Source organism: Colias philodice, chromosome 20, assembly GCF_061535455.1.
Source record: "Colias philodice isolate Cphi_HAF_F1 chromosome 20, ilColPhil1 Martin Lab GWU primary, whole genome shotgun sequence".
In the NCBI taxonomy this organism is placed as follows: domain Eukaryota; kingdom Metazoa; phylum Arthropoda; class Insecta; order Lepidoptera; family Pieridae; genus Colias; species Colias philodice.
In genome coordinates, this window is record NC_143105.1 from 3,775,222 (window position 1) to 3,791,021 (window position 15,800).

General features: G+C 33.7%; 2 protein-coding genes across 3 annotated transcripts in view; both read left to right on the forward strand.

Annotated features, from left to right (window-relative positions):
* Nucleotides 1-15,800, forward strand: part of Atu (Another transcription unit) — a 463,287-nt gene that overhangs the window by 263,509 nt on the left and 183,978 nt on the right. The gene's annotated exons all lie outside the window — the stretch shown is intronic.
* On the forward strand, nt 414-13,213 carry Med (Smad/Smad4 homolog Medea). Its single transcript, XM_089707939.1, has 14 exons — nt 414-553; nt 912-1,150; nt 1,658-1,832; nt 3,757-3,966; nt 4,278-4,835; nt 4,954-5,076; nt 5,311-5,448; nt 5,662-5,760; nt 6,438-6,568; nt 6,939-7,030; nt 7,278-7,446; nt 7,818-7,944; nt 8,812-8,956; nt 9,472-13,213. The coding sequence occupies exons 2-14, from the start codon at nt 914-916 to the stop codon at nt 9,539-9,541; spliced, it is 2,274 nt and encodes a 757-aa protein (XP_089564065.1). The 5' UTR covers nt 414-553; nt 912-913; the 3' UTR covers nt 9,542-13,213.

The following is a 15,800-nucleotide window of genomic DNA, read 5'->3' on the forward strand; positions in this document are numbered from 1 at the left end:
AATTAGATCCACGAAATATATTAGTTCCGATTTACGTTGATAACCTGTGTTGATAACATTTATATTTTTCTAAAATAAATCGCCTAGTTTTAAATTTTATTTAAAATGTATTACATTGTTGTAAAATAAATCATTACGCATAAAAATAAATTATTGTAACAATGATCTTGTCTTCCCAACTAAAAAAATATTATAGCACGGCATTTTAAACAGAATAAATATTTATACATTATACACTTGTATACATATGTACTCATATGTATAATTTAATTATAAAATATTTATTAGCATGATCTCATATTGTGATACTTATAAAAAAATAATATAACTCAGTAAATCACTGTGCTCACCACAAATTGATAAATTAATTACCTGCGCATAAATGCACATAGCCAATTTGTCTATGGCGGATCAGTAAATGATAAAATGTCGCACTGTTTTGGTATCGTCTCGATTTAGAGGAAATCATTTTTCATAATTTACTCATGACTATTTCGTTTAATATAAATTGTTGCATATATGAGATAAGATACTCTTTAATTCTAATTAGCAGGTATGTAAAAAAATCTCAGTGCTCATACTGTCATTGCTTCAATTTTACGTAAAAATATTAATTTTATAGATTTTATATTAAAAATAACAAATAATGATTGTTATTTTCCCATATCAGAGTTCTATATCAAATACTTAATCGATGGCTGATATTCGTCAGTAAATTAATGTATTTCTAATTATTTTCAATCGTTATAAATAGATCTACTATTTTTGCATTTAATCATCATCGTCTTGGTTACAATTAATGCAAAATTGTGAATAAATTAGTTAGATTGTGGAGACAATTTGAATGTGAGATTCTTTAAATGATTATTGATCGTTTCCTTGTCGCTTTTACATAATTGTTCACTTTTTAGACATGAATACTACGGCCCCAACTTCGGCGGATGCCTGCCTGAGTATAGTCCACTCGTTGATGTGCCACCGGCAAGGTGGTGAGAGTGAAGGGTTTTCAAAACGCGCCATAGAATCGCTGGTGAAGAAGTTAAAAGAGAAGAGAGATGAACTGGATTCATTAATAACTGCAATTACAACAAATGGTGCACATCCAAGTAAATGTGTTACGATACAACGCACATTAGATGGTCGATTGCAGGTCAGTAAATACTTAAACTCAATAATATATAACATGCATGTGAGTAAAAGAAGTAATTGTTCAATTTTAGCTACAAATTTACACTATAAGACTTTATTCCTATTAGTGGAAAGACTCTGCTAGGTTTCAAATCTTGACACAAATTTATTATCCACAAGGGTTTTTCAGGCACAGATGAAAATTTAGTTACCTAGGTATAAAAGTAAGGATGTGAACTTAGGAAGATGAGACTATAATAGCTCAAAATCAATTTTCATTTATGATATTGTAGAACTTTGATGTAAAAACAATGAGGAGATAAAAAGTTATAGGTAGATTCAGTTGATTTTCTGATGTAGCCGTTTCACTGATAAATGTATTGAGCCTTCTCAAAAGAACATAATATTAATATACCCAATCAATTTAATGTTACAATCTATGTTCTCCAAGTCTAGAATGCTTCCGTATTTATTTTGTTACTACAGTAGCTTTATTTTATCTTCATTAAGTAAAAAAAATATTTATTAGGTTGCCGGTAGAAAAGGTTTTCCACATGTCATCTATGCAAGGATATGGCGCTGGCCCGATCTACACAAAAATGAGTTAAAACATGTGAAATTTTGTCAGTTTGCTTTTGATTTAAAGTGTGACTCAGTATGCGTGAACCCTTACCACTATGAGAGAGTGGTATCTCCTGGAATAGGTAAGATAATCCATACTAATATTATAAATGCGAAAGTAACTCTGTCTGTCTGTCTGTTACTCAATCACGCCTTAACTACTGAACCAATTTGCACGAAATTTGGTATAGAGATATTTTGATACGCGAGAAAGGACATAGGATAGGTATTATCCCGGAAATCCCACGGGAACGGGAACTATGCGGGTTTTTCTTTGACTGCGCGGGCAATGCCACGGGTGGAAAGCTAGTAATTAATAATATTAGTCATTGCCTTCTGATGTTATTTAATAAATAGTAAAGGGTAGTATTTTTTTGAAAATATAATTTGGTATAATATCATTATATTGATATTTTGCAGTTTTATATTACTTATTGGCTTCATACTGTTAGTGCTTTCATTAATTTTATTGTTCATTACATTCAATATTGTACACTCTTAGATTACAAAATAAAAGACAGATGGAGCGTTGCCGAACTAAACCGAATGATTTATCGTCATTTTCAATAAAGCTATGTGTGCTGTCATTTCGCCGCTGCACTGTACGTACACGGTGCTTCTGTGTGCGTGTAATGTTACCAAATATTGAAAAATTTCCCAAATTGTTCCCCGACTACGGAAAAAAGAGGGTTACGTTTTTCGAGTTTATGTATGTATGTATCATCTGAATTATTATGTTAGTGGCGGTCGCGGTAGTGACGTAGGCTATAAACATAAATTAGCAGTCATGTTTTAATTTTTATTTTAATATTATTTCGGGTTTGTTGATATTTTTTTTTATAATATTATAAAAAAGTCTTTTATTATATAAAGTACCTGCCTACTACAGTTTTATATAGACAAAATAATTGTGTTCAATTTTTAATTAAATAAATTACATAAAAAATGTGTGCGTATACTAGTGTACATACGTAAGAAGTGAAACTTCTTTATGACCTTATTATTCAAAAAATAATTTGCAACTTTACAGAAATACGTCGAATCACGCGTGGTAGGGACAAGAAAAAGATGGCACGTATCGAAACGAAAAAATGTTGCACTAAATTTTTTTCTAACCCCGATAAAGAAGTTTCACTTCAAAAATTTTCAATATTAACTATAATAATTATATTATTTTTAATTTTTCAAAATATATGAATGCAAATAGCGGTAGTTTTTAGTCGAGAATACGGGACATTTTATTTTCATCATAACCATCATGGAGTTCACATAAATTAAATCGCTAGCGAAAACGACTATGGCGTTTTTAAGCTTTATAAAAGTAACAAAATAATGTATTATGCTTATTAAAATAATCTTATAATGATCATGAACCTTTAGTGCACTTTACAAATAATCACATTCACGATCGAAAAATCCAACAGCATTACCCTGAAGATCTTTTAACCGTTTTACCAATAAAAATGGCAAATTAATTTTCAAAATACTGGCAACATACGTTGAAGTTTTGTATTCCTTCATATCTGTAAAATTATTATTCGTATAAAGAAATAAATCAGCCAAATAATCTACAGAAAACCTGTGAAACGATGTTTTATCTTTTTTTTTGTTTTCGGGAACAAATTTTACAGCGTTTTATTATCACAAGACAGCATTTTTTTACTAAAATTGCAAACCCTTTTTGACGTATTGCATGACACTATATGCGCTATAGCACTGGAGCAGCGACGTATTTGCTTTTGATTTCGTATTTTCTTTGACAAGGGCGACGGGCGGTTGTCATGCTCCATCTGTATTTTATTTTGTAATCTAAGTGTACACTGTGTCCAATGTCAATTACTATAATGTTGCTTAATTTATTATTGTCATAGTAGATATTTGTCAATTATTTTTTATTCATATGCCATAAACAGATTTGAACCTTATCAATACAACTTTTTAATTACTTCAATGTTTGATTATAAATTATTAATTACTGTTTGTACATTATTATGTTAACCTTTTTAGATCTATCGAACCTTACACTTCAATCAGGACCTAGTAGGTTGGTTAAAGATGAATATACAGCAGGCATTGGTGGGAACGGTATGGACATGGATAACGGAGAACTTGTGACTATACAGCATCATGCCACCAGCCCGCGACACCCCCACTCGACTATAGCTCATCACCATCAACAGTTTCAACCAACTAATATTATTATTAATCAGGGACAAAGTAAGATATTTTCTTATGTGTGTAAGCCTAGATTTCCAGTTATTGTAAATGTAAATAAATTGAAATGTACATAATTAACTGCTAAAAGTAACTTTGTGTTTTCTTATTGAACATTATACATTGTTATAAATCAGTGATATCTATAATTAAAAAATTATTTGTAGTAATTAAACTTTCAATATGTGGAATTTGGAAATCTATGGCTTGTTTTGTTTACATTTTGTTTTGTTTGTTTTTTGCGATTCTTGTCCTCTATGTGCCTTTTTATTTGCGCAGCGTTATAATTTTATTTTGCATTTTCGTGTCAATAGCGCCTGATGGCGTTCCCAACATGTTTTCGCCGCACGGACCGCGGCCGCCATTACGTCCCGGCGCGCCCCTTGCCCCGCCACAGATGAGCCATTCGCCTGGCAATCAAATGATGAACCACCCTAACAATCAAATGTCCCAAATGGGACCAGGGACACCGCAAATGGGTAGAACAACACCTCAAATGGGGCCAGGTACACCACAGATGGGGCCGGGAACTCCGCAAATGGGACCTGGGACACCGCAAATGGGCCCTGGTACTCCGCAAATGGGTCCAGGAACACCACAGATGGGGCCAGGAACACCACAGATGGGACCAGGCACGCCACAAATGGGTCCCGGCACGCCACAAATGGGGACAAATGTGCCACAGATGGCTTCACCTAGAATGGCTTCAGCTCCTAACCAAATGTCTCCCGGCACTCCCCAAATGCCAAATATAAGCCAAGGAATGTCAATACAGAATTCACAAATGGTGATGGCACAGCAAAGGGCGATCGCGCCGAAGTTAGAACCGCCTGATACTATGGATGCGCGTACTATGTGGAGAATGAATCATTGTAAGCTTTTACATTTTTATTTTGCACGTATTTTTGACGCTGATCACTTTTGTTTATTATTTTCTTGTACAGGACCAACTATTTATGAAATACTTAATTGGTTAATTAAATATTTCAGCGGCTATGCCAGTTAGTATGTCGCCAGGTGGCACCACTCCCATAATCGATGGGACAAACAATACTTTCTTTACGTCAGAACAGACAACTACTGACAACACGCAAATGACGCAAACATTGCCAGGTAATTAGATATTTATGAAGTCATGATGATCAAAGAACATATCTTTTCCTTTTGTGTTCTAAATTCCCTTCAAAATCTTAAATGAAGTTTCAACAGTACAACTCTCATTATAGAATATAACACCATATATTTATTTAACATATTTTACTCAAAATACATTTCCACACATTTCACGTCTGTAAAAAAATCCCATACATCTAAAACACACATTTTACGTTGAATAATCAATTTCAGTGGGCACAGTGCCGGTATCCACGGTAACATCAGTCGCGGTGACAGCAGGTTCGCCCCCGGAGCCGCAGCAGAACGGCTTCGCGCCGACCAGCCCGCCGCAGCAGAGCCCGCTGCCGCACCGCACGCAGCACCAGCAGGGTAGGTGACGTGACGTGATGTGACGTGACGTAACGTGACGTGATGTCACGTGACGTTTTTGACGCATTCTGACGAGAAATATACGATATATGTATGATAAAGATTATTAAAGTATATATTTTGTGAGTGAAATATTTTCTTTTTATATTTGTAAAAAACTTTTTATCAGACATTATCTACAATATTACCTTGTCTGTATGTATGTCCGTGCAGGCACATGGACGGGCAACAACACGCTGACGTACACGCAGAGTCTCGCCCCTCCCCCCGCCGCGCCGCCTGTCGATGCGCCCGCGCATCACCATCATTATTGTAAGATAAATTATTTTTATTAGTAAACTTTTCTAAGTAAAATTAATTTTGCAAGAATTTTTTTGAGGAGTGGTGTTATTTAGGGCCATTTGTTTCATTGAAACGAATGTTTTTTCATTGAACTATATAAAAAAAATTTAAAGAATAGTAAAAATTCGATTACGTGGTGGGATTCGAACCCGCGTATTTCGCCATTCCGGAGCGATATAGATTTGTATGACGAGAGAATGCATGTTTGCATATGCGTTACGAATTTATTGATAAATTTTCAATTATTTACAATTTTAGAATGCCGTCAATAGCAAATATGTTAGACATAACTTTTGATTTAATATTTTCTTTGATGAGTAGTTACTAGTTGTCAATATAGTTGTCACTGTTTCCTGTCCGAACATGCTTAGCTGTCGCATACTATAAATTGCCGCGTTCAATTGACTCGTGGCGCATTCTTACGAATCTAGGGGCTTAGGGGCTCGGACGTTGTTTATACGACGTTCGACCCAACTACCTTCACTTTGCTAATAGTCGTTGACTCGCTGCGATTTGTTACTACCTACATCAATTAGGTAGCTGTGTAGAATCGCAGTACATTCTTATTACATTTCAAACTAATATTTAAACCGGCCTCTCTCGCTTTTTTAATTTCTTACAATATTATGTATTAATTTACTTTACAGACAACGGCAACCCCGGTGGCTTACTATCGAGTCAACCTGCACCAGAATACTGGTGTTCGGTCGCGTACTTCGAGTTGGACACGCAAGTTGGCGAAACGTTCAAAGTGCCGTCCAGTAGGCCGAATGTTACTGTGAGTTTGTATCTGTTTTTTATTTATTCTGTGGTATTTTTTTTTGGTGGTGGTGGGTAGATTGGAGAGTAGCAAAATTAATTTTGGTTTTAAAGTCCATAAGGAAACTTAATTATCGTATAAAGTTTAAATTTTTAAAGAGCAGAAAAAAATCTATCACGATTCGGATTCGAACCTGCGCCTTTCGTCTTACCGGGGCGATGTCGATATCGTATAAATTATTTAAAAAACCCGTAAGTTTAGCAGAATATTGTGCTTAAATATATCTGAAATTTTCCAATTAATTCCTAATTTTTAATTCCTAATTTTCTTTATCATTCCTTCGTTCATTTGAATCATAAAGTGCTAAAATATAAATACTTTGTTATAGGTTGATGGTTACGTAGATCCGTCAGGTGGTAATCGATTCTGTTTGGGTGCGTTAAGTAATGTACATAGAACAGAGCAGAGTGAGCGAGCGAGGTAAGTTACTCATCAAATATGTTGTTTGATGGGAATATTATTTGTTTTATGTGTTACAAGTTTTTTATGCCGGTTGATATTGTGCAGTTTAAAACATACATAAATTTGTAAATTAAATAAGCTACAGAAAAGTATATGAGGTGTCCAGGACCCTTGCCCTACAGTACAGTAAATATGAACAAATAAACATGAGATTACCCAAAAAAAAAAAAAACAATATAATAATGTAATTTTGTATGTATTTCAGGCTCCACATCGGCAAAGGCGTGCAGCTGGACCTGCGCGGCGAAGGTGACGTGTGGCTACGCTGTTTGTCCGACCACTCTGTGTTCGTGCAGTCGTACTACCTCGACCGGGAGGCGGGCAGGGCCCCCGGGGACGCCGTGCATAAGATATACCCGTCCGCTTGTATCAAGGTGAACACTGAACACGCATAACGTACACATGCACGTACAGTGTACACGTATACGCATAGTTACATGCCCACGCATACATATGCTCACACTGTTCAAACATGCTTATGAAGATTACCCGAAATAGTTCGGGAGCTTAAGGATTCATTATTTTGACCTGTATAATTATTACGTCAATAAAGATTTTTATTATTTTATTTTATTTTTTTATTAATTAGGTATATAATCACAGATTAGATATATGTATATAAATACACGTACATAAAACACGTACATAAATAATTTAAGGCTGGCTCCCACACTAGGAAGCCAGCCTTAAATTCTATGTATCATAATACTTAAAAAAAATAAAAATGATAATTGATTGTGTTCAGGTGTTCGACCTGCGACAGTGCCACCGTCAGATGCAGACGCAGGCCGCGACCGCACAGGCGGCCGCCGCGGCGCAGGCCGCCGCTGTGGCGGGCCACATACAGCCCGCGCACCCCGGGATGAACAAGTGTGAGTACAGCAGCATCTTCCTTTTTTTTTTTAACGTTGGGAAATGCTTACCCCCACCGCCTACGTGGTGAGTGCCGCGACTTGGCGACCCGACCAAGCCCATAAGTTGGCAATAGGTGACGGTATCGAAAATGATAACGCCACCATATTACCGGGCTATCCGCCATCTGTCACAGGGGGGCCGGTTTACTTGCAGCGAGCATAACTGTAGTATGCTCGTCTCTACGTAAACCTCCCCCTGTGTTTGTTCTCATTTAATTACGGCAGCAGCTTCCTAGTTCATAGCACGTCATCATTCGCTACTAGAACGAAGTTCATTGGTAGTGGCTCGCCACGAAAAATTCTCACGACACAATAGCAAAGCATTCATTCACTTATTTTATTTATTTAACTCCTAAATATTGTTTATTTATTTAATTATACCTCCTATAATACTTATTGCAAAACGAAACTTCGTTCCAGTCGGGTGTTCCATACGTAAAATCACCACCACAACCATAATAATGGATACGTTCTCAAATCCGATAAAAATGAACCATCATTCTTTTTATGACATGTGTAGTTCCACTATCCATACTAAAGGACATAGGCGAAGCCGTGGGCGGAAACCTAGTATAAAATAAAACGAATAATTTCCACCAATATCTTTATATATCCTAATTGCAGGAAAATTTGTTTGAAATATTATTAAATGTCGTAACAACGATTATCCGTTACCACATCACTTAAAATTTACCAAAGAAGCCCTACAAACATTTGTCTGTTACTATACAGAATGTCCCGTGGCATCTATGCTCAAGGGAACTTGTAGTTTTGCATATACTGATAATGTTTGTTATAAAACCAAAAATAAATAATTATTTGCAGGTCTATCAGCAGCGGCGGGTATAGGTGTGGACGATCTACGAAGGTTGTGTATCGTACGGCTGTCGTTTGTTAAGGGCTGGGGGCCGGACTACCCCCGGAGTTCTATTAAGGAGACACCTTGCTGGGTTGAGGTGCATTTACATAGGTAAGTGGTTTTGATAATAAATAGTAGCATAATAAAAAATAAAAAAATAAAAATCGTTTATTTAGAAACAATACATACATATAAAAACAATTTGGACACGACGATCGCCTCAACTAGGAATATACCTGTGCTAGAGACGATAATAATAATATGCTTAAATTAAACAAAGTCTCTTGCAACATTGTTAATGATTTATTGCTTAACTAATGTTTACCATGAATACAAGGCTTTATTCTACGGTATTTGAAATAAGTACAAGGGAGGTTTTAATCGCTTTTCGCTATATTTATAAGTGGGTTTGGTGAAATTGTCGACAAATTGTAAAAGCCCCTTTCCTTTTAAGTTTTAGTGACCAGATTGTGTGACTAATCGCAAAGAATAGATAGTTAATTTAACATGTCTGTTCTGAATACATTGAATATTATATAACAAACGTGTTTTTCAGACCACTCCAACTATTATTTATTGATTTTTTGTAAATAATCAATTGATTAAGTAAATATAATATATTTCAGAGCGCTCCAGTTATTAGACGAAGTATTGCACACAATGCCCATCGACGGGCCGCGGACGAACATCGAGTAGGAGTTGATCGGCTTCTTTTGAGGCCTTCGAGCGACCACGCGCCACTCATCGCTCACGTGTCGCTAAATGCAGTTATAGTGTCGTTAAAGTGTCGTTAAAGTGTTTGGATATGGTCTCGTGGTACAGGGGTGTTTGTGTTTTGTCTTCTCGATAGAAGAATTGATCGAGGGTAGAAGTCCAATCGATAGTTGGGAGGGATTTTTGTTGTATAGTTGTAAAATTCATAATCGGAAAGGATGGATTTTAAAGAATCGATCGAGTATAGAACACGGATCTATAGTTGGGAGGGTTTTTTGTTGTATCATTACATTATTCATAATTGGAAACTGTCTATTTAAAAGCTTATTATTTGTACTTTGTACATGTTATAGAACTGCAAACTATTAAATTTAAGAGGCAACAATATGTGGTTCCCCTGTACCACGAGATTAACACAAAAATGACGACATCACACACAATAATAGCGAAATAAAACAAGCCAAAAACGTGATGTACCCGCATTTTTAACGAGAAGATAATAATTACAAAAGTGTAGTGTTGAAATAAGTGAGTGGCGAAACAATTGTGGTAATAGACTTAAATGTGCACGTTTGTTTGGTGCGTCGGTTGGTGTATAGTGACTGGTTTAGTGCAGAACTTAGTGTTTTTGTTGCCATATAGAAAAAAAAGTTAAAAAATTGTATTTTTATTTCGTTTTAGGTCTTCCGGAATCTAAATTTTGTTCGTCTTCCTTTGCTAAATTGTTGATTTTGTTAAATGGTCTGCCCAAGGTATAGTTGTAATGTTGGAACAAATGTTGCACATTAAAACGCATCGCTCGCGTTTTAATAAAAAAGGTGAACTAAAAGTATGTCTTGTGTATTGTGTAAGATAGGACAATATAGTAGATATTACATAGATGTATTTAACAGTATTTCTTCTGATCAAACTAAAGAACATTCAAAGGGATCTCAGTATAATATTTTTCACAAAACAAATGGATTACTATTAATTGTAAGATAGTTTTATGTAACGAACTGTCCATTTTTGCTCAAATGTGGAGGCCTTCGGGATTTGGGAGCGCATTTTTATTGTACAAATACCATGGCATATAAATTGGTACTCATACAGGTAAATAATTAATTTTCAAATACTGTATTTTTCACTTTTTTCAGTCATTTCTATAAATAAAAAATAACTTTCCTTTTTTAAATTAATTCTGAATATATCTATTTTCGCAAGTCATGAAGTGAATGCCAAATAATTTGCCGTGTACTATAAATTTGCGCTCCTTTGATGAAGGCTCCTGGACTAAGTTCGGGTTTTGTAAAGATACGAATTTAATTATAGTATTTCAATTTGACTTTAGTATTTACTGTTGTATTGTAAATGTACAGAAATATATGTAGCCATTTACTATAGTTTATGAGAGCAATGTAAAATAAATGCACTGATTTTTTTTAACAGTGTTGCAAACTATATGTATCTCTTTCTATCGTTAAGATGTTCGCTTTATTAGAGCAGGATAGAATACTTTGTAAAATCAGTTATATTTAAAACATGAATGAAAATACACACTCTTTTTTGACTTTATTTTAAGACCATATTATTATGTAGATTAGGTTCAAATCTTAGTTTCGAAATGCAGAACTTTTCGAGTCTTAAGATGATAAAATAGCTATCGTCAAATTGAAATACTATACAGTCTTAGAACGGTAAATAAAGCAATAGAAAGTGTACTAAATAATAATGTTATATTTTAGTATGTCCTCTTCTTACTTATGGTATTGAAAAAGAAACTATATTATGCGTTTTTATAAATTATGAAAGGCTATTGGTGGCTATACTCCAAATTGAACTTATTAAAATTTACTGGTATTATGCAATTAGTACCAACATTCTAGATTCTTCATTTATTCACATAGATCTGTCCCTCTCTAGCCTTTATTCAGTACCATAAGCAAAAGCAGTACAAATTGTATTTAATGTCTATTTTAGTGCAGATTCCATAGCTTTAATTATTATTTTGAGATAACAGCGATACCAAAATAAGGCATTTTATATAATGTAGAATAAATATGACAAGACATAGTTGTGGTTCAACTTGAAAGAAGCCAAACGGGAATTAAAATAGACGTAAGATAATATAATAAGTTATAATTACGCAGTAATTTATAGTCATAGGTGTTTTGTGAGATGATGTGAAGGCTGTATTTTGTTAGCTAGATGTGCCTGTATTGTTGTGTTGGGTGGATTATGGACGATTCACTGCAGTTGAAAAATTCATTGAACAATTTTATTATTATAAATACATGTAATAGTTGTGAATAGATTCGTAGACACCTCTTGGAAATGATGAGTTGGTACAGTCGTAAAATTAACTATGAAAATGTAATTTGAAAGGTGTCATGTTAAAAAAGCAAATATATAAATGTGCCAATAGAATATAGAAATCTTTTCTTTTTTAATATTTAATGAGAATTAGACCAAAAGTCGTAATTTACCCAACTCCAGTGAATTGTTTAAAAAACTGTGATGCGCTAACAAAATTGTGTTAAGGTAGGATTTGTGCTCGATGAATGAACAAGGAATTAAGATAATGTATACTTTAGCGTATGTCAGAGTGATGTATTTTGTGTATGAGTCGTTTTATTATTATAGATGTATGTCGTGTTTTCACTTTAATATTTGAGATTTATTTCGTTTGCTTCGAATTTGCTTTAATTTTATTACGTGCAGATTTTTTGATGTGTTAAACGAATATATTAGAATGTTTGTGTTTTTATTTTTTTTTATTGATATAGATTTTTTATTACGTAACACACGTGTTACCTCTATGGCTTTTTCGACAAAAGTATAATTTGTTTACGTGCACAGCTTTTAAGCATAGACATCACAATTTTATTTTAATTATTTACGGTTGCATTTTTGATGATTATATTCAATATTTGTTACCAAATTTAACACGAGGTTGTAAATAGTACAATTTGCAAAAAATGTTTTTAAATGCGTGTCGGTTTGATTGATATAAATTATTAATTGGTACTTATGTTATTATCGTAATGTATAAATTAAACTTAAATTGACAACGTATCGAAAATACCTCTTCACAGTGATCAAATCGATTCAAAGGGTTTTAGATGTTAAGTGGTAATTTTTTAACGATGTTAATGTTTTGAATAAAAGATTTTTCAAATTCTACATACCACAGTTATGGAGTACCGTCTAGTGCTGTTTTGATGTTCTCATAAATTGTTCGAAACCATTTTGACAGTTGTTTAAGGTATAGATTATAAATAAAAGTTGAAGAGTAATATTGTTGATTATAACATCTGTAAGTACAAGTCTAGTGTTTTACATATTTGCAACATTTTTTATATTAATCGTTTCTATTAAGAGTTTTGTCAGTCAATGATTATATGAACGCATGTTTATTTTTAAAAGATACGAATATACAATAAAATTGTGTGTTTTTTAATTTGATATTTAATTTTTAGATATTTTAAAAATTATGTTGCTTGTGGACCACTTTTGAAGTCATGTTCTACTGTCTATGGTTTTATAAATCAGTGACATTTTGTATAATTTTACTCATATTGACATTTTCAATGCCGCACACGGTGTAACGTAGCCTTAAGCGCATAGTTTAAGAGTGAAACTGAACAGAAATGAATATAAAGGTTATTCCTCTAATTGTGGTTTTATTTATCTCTTTTTATTTCAAGCTTGAATGTCAATAAACACTAGCCTGTTTCTGTTTCTGGGAAACTTGAAAAGAAGAAGACAAAAGATCTTAGATCATTAAAAAAACAAATGCGAGTCAGACAACTGACAAAGGGTTCCGTACGTTAAAAAAAACTCACCCACCCAATTTGTAACCGCGCCAACCGTTGCTTAAACTTTATTTTTTATTATTTGTTGTTATAGCAGCAACCTTGCGGCGACATAAAATAAATACATTATCTTCGAAAATTTCAACTATTACGGTTCATATGCAGTGACACACATCACAATGACACACGTAGGTTGATGTGTGTGGTGTGCTCTGATAGAGAATTTAAATAAATTAAAAAATCTATTATATGCGAGTCCTCGCATACCTTTAACCTTTGAGTACGGTACCCTAAAAAAAATAAAAGCTCTTGTCTCTATCACACTTCAAATCTCTTGTAATTCTGTACTCCTATCCTACCCGGATACCCGTTAGCTAAACATTTGTTTTACTGTGGACAGTGGATATATTACTAACTATTCAATTCAAGAACGCTACCCGAAAGCCAGACGTGTACAAAACAATAATACCTATAGTTTAACATCGACATCAATTCCATGATTTGCGTCAAAATTATTAAAGGCGTTACAGAGCCTCTTTACTTAATTAAATAATTAATTGTACATCGGAAATAGTAATGTGTAAATCGTGTAGAGTGATATAGGTATAGTATTATATTTAATAAGTGATATAGGTAAGGAAATCTACTGCGGCCGATATAACTAAAGTTATCGACGTTTGCGTCTCCAAATAGAACTCGCAGTAGGTAGTAAGTTTAGTACTATCTCGAACTGGTAATTAGATGGCATTGAAGGGACTGGCGGGTAAATTTAAATATAAACATTGTCCTAGTAAATGGACTAGTATTGGCTATAGATTATGTATTTCTGTCTTTATAACGAAAGATCTATCATTGCTCTAGAAAGCCTTTACTACATTTCTCCAATAGGTAGATTTATAATAGGGGTAACATTAAGATGGGAGGTTATTTTTTAGGACTGCTTTGTATATCTAGCGTTCCTACAATAAGTCAAACTTATCATGAGATCTCCCGATATAATATTCAAGTCATAGGAGAGGTATTTTAAAATATATATTTTTATAATTTAGGAAGTACTAAATAGGTAGATAATTAATTAATAAGCGATAATTAGGTAACTACCCCAGCTGATCATTAGCTCGTCTGAAAGCGAGATTAGAAGGCTTGTAGCTGCAAAGGTATGCAACTTCCCACCCACTGGATAGACAAGCTCGTTCTAAATATTTATACGTGGAGGCGCGAGAATATTCCGAAATATTGGTTAAAATTAGCGCGAGGCCGGCCCTGTTTACATGTTTTTTCTTAACGATTGTGTTATTTCTCTTTTTACCGAGCGAGATTTTATTGCGAATGTAAAAGTTTTTTAACGTTTCGTTCGAGATAAGTTTAGGCTAAAATGAAAGTTAAATATAAAATTATATATTTATTATTTCAATTAACTACTTCAAATACAAACGTATCTACTGTGTATGTGTCGAATTCGATGTAGAGTTAATATCTACGAATTTTTCATAAAAAATATTGAAATAGTTTTTTACTATATGAAATTGGAATTATGCCTAATTATTGTATAGTAAAAGATTTGTCTAAAAGCAAAGCTAGACAGTTTACATTAAAGTTAAAATATTTGTATGGTAGAGATAGCGTATCTACAGCCTACTTCATATTATTTTACTCGAAAATCCATTACTTAGTATTGCATTCTGGATCGACCAAACGATAAAAGACTTATATAAATGTACATGTGACGTGCAACGTGGTTAAACATTTATGAGTGAATATTATAAGCCTGACAAAATGAATCATCAGTCGCAAAAAACCTTGCTTGGCTGCCAAAAGCTATTTCCGTTCAATAAAAACTCACCTCTTTACCAGGGTCAGTGCTACATTGAAGAGCTAGAAATTATTCACATTTCTTATGACATTTTTGAAAAAATAAAGACGTTATCGAGATAATTTGAACCACTGCTATTCAACGTTTCGTTAATTTTTTCCCTGGAATAACACGCATTTTATGAGAGAAGAAAGAAATTTTAGCTGAACTTTATTGTTAGATTTTGTTTGTTCTATTCGATATGAAAATAATTTTAAGCTTTAGGCTGAAAGACGGCTGAAAAAAGAGCGTTTTTTTTATTTCAAACTATAACTTTGCTAAAAAGCCAAATCTATCGCGAACTATTTGCCTGAAAGTCCAATCAATATCCTAATTCTAAACAAACTTTTCATAGTATTAAAAATGTGTATAAATAAAATATAATTAGGTTTTAGACAAAGCGAGCGAAGCCGCGGGCGGAAAGCTAGTTTAGTATATAAGACAAAAATTTTGCTTATCAAGTAGTAGGTACATATACGATATCATAATACATAATATCATATTATGTAGGTAGGTATAAACATTTTTTCTATAGGTACCTACACCTAACATAGAAATGCATTACGCACATTATAAAATGTATTTTCTATAAAAA